The sequence below is a fragment of the Lactuca serriola genome, chromosome 5, assembly GCF_051521515.1.
Source record: "Lactuca serriola cultivar US96UC23 chromosome 5, Lser_US96UC23_V15, whole genome shotgun sequence".
Taxonomy (NCBI): domain Eukaryota; kingdom Viridiplantae; phylum Streptophyta; class Magnoliopsida; order Asterales; family Asteraceae; genus Lactuca; species Lactuca serriola.
Genome location: NC_136412.1, coordinates 267777714 through 267779758, shown reverse-complemented (window position 1 = coordinate 267779758; position 2045 = coordinate 267777714). Strand labels below are relative to the sequence as shown.

The 2045-nt window shown below is 32.3% G+C and overlaps 1 protein-coding gene across 1 annotated transcript; it reads left to right on the top strand.

Moving 5' to 3' along the window:
* Positions 1 to 1212: 1212 nt before the first annotated feature.
* Positions 1213 to 1743, top strand: LOC145050478 (uncharacterized). The gene has a single exon (XM_078998722.1). The coding sequence runs from the start codon at positions 1213 to 1215 to the stop codon at positions 1741 to 1743; it is 531 nt and encodes a 176-aa protein (XP_078854848.1).
* The last annotated feature ends 302 nt before the right edge of the window (positions 1744 to 2045 follow it).

Here is a 2045-nt window from a genome sequence, read left to right as displayed (position 1 = left end):
AATTAATATTACATAAATTACTAATTCATCAAGTAATGGTATTGCAATCGTCAAGACTACCATCACTTTTCTCTAATAATCCTTCAAATATAACAGTACAGAGTCAGTTATAAATTTTCATATCTCTACTATTGATATTAGAGCCAACAAGGCTACCATCATAAACTAATATGCGACACCTGCATATTTCATGTAGTACTATTTATTTATAAATTGTTATTCACGTCATAAATTTATAATATTGTGAATAGATTAATGATCTAAACCATTCGTTCTCCTATTTTTATAAACGTCGAAATATATCATAACACTCATTTTTCAAAACCAATTGTTAGATATATTTTACAATGTTAATTATCGATTATTAAATTCGATACGTTGAAAAATAATATATATATATATATATATATATATATATATATATATATATATATATATATATATATATATATATTGAGTATTTAAGTCGAATTTATTGACATATTTTTCGAAGACGACATATATATATATATATATATATATATATATATATATATATATATATATATATATATAGAGTATTTAAGTCGAATTTATTGACATATTTTTCGAAGACGACATACGAAAAATATACTTTTCAATACTTTGTGATTTCAGGATATATATATATATATATATATATATATATATATATATATATATATATATATATATATATATATGATAAGATTTTATTATAAAAGGGTACGTTGTTTTTAAGAGAAAATAGTCAAGGGATATTAGAGCAATATGAAGGGTATATTGTGTCGAAGAAAAAAAAGATAAAGGAACATAATTGTAATTGTAGTTTAAATGAGATGAATAAGGATGAAGGGTGTGGATGCCGTTCCAGACCGCAGTTTGTGCCACGTTAATCAAGAACACCGCCCCACACCGGTCTGGTGCGGTCTTGGCCGCACTGCGGTCTTGGCCGCACTGCGGTCCTTAAGTGCCGCGTTTTCTGATTGGTGGAGAGGAAAATGGGAGGATTGACAGGTTGTTGGGTATTTAATTTTTTCTTTTTTGCTTTTTCTTTCTTATATATATATATCTAACTTCATTTTTTTTTCACAACACAATCTCTTCTCTCTCTCAAAAAACTTTTTTAAAAAAATCAACACTCTCTCAAATACATCATCTTCATCTTCTGAAGAATTTCAGACTATTTTTGATACCGCTATTGCGTGTGTTCAAATGGCGGAACAAGCATACAACGTTGTATGTAACAACACAGCTGCAAGTTCCCAACGGAGAACACGAAGATATATTTGCAGAAATTGTGAAGAAGCCAACCAACATTTGGTGCAAGACTATTTTGCAGAGAATGCCACCTATCAAGGGTATTATTTTCGTAGGCGCTTCAGAATGCTCAAAGGTTTATTCGAACGTATAGTTGAAGATCTAACGAGGGAGTGCAGTTTTTTCCAACAACGCTACGATGCTAGAGGTACACCCGGTTTCACTCTCTTACAAAAATGCACGGTCGTACTTCGTCAGTTAGCATATGGCATTCCGCCTGATGCGTTAGACGAAAGTTTTAAGATGTCTGCTAGGATCACACGAGATAGTCTCCATTTTTTCTGCAAAACTGTGATTCAGTTTTATGGTCCAAAATATTTACGTAAGCCAATACGTAATGACATCCTGCAATTGCAAGTTCATCATGCTAGTGTGCATGAGTTTCCTGGAATGCTAGGAAGCTTAGATTGTCTCCATTGGGCATGAGAAAACTGCCTACAGCATATCATGGGCAATTTACCCAAGGTGATCATGGTCACCTAACGGTCATACTTGAAGCAATTGCATCACAAGATATGTTGATTTGGCATGTTTTTTTTGGTTCTCCTGGTTCGATTAACGACATCAACATTCTTAATCGTTCACCAATATTTAACAACATATACGATGGATCTGCACCAGATTCTTCTTTTCAAGTGCGTGGAACGCCATATAAATATGGTTATTATCTGGTCGATGGAATCTATCCTGAGTATGTTGTGCTTGTTAAATCGTTTACAGCTTCACAT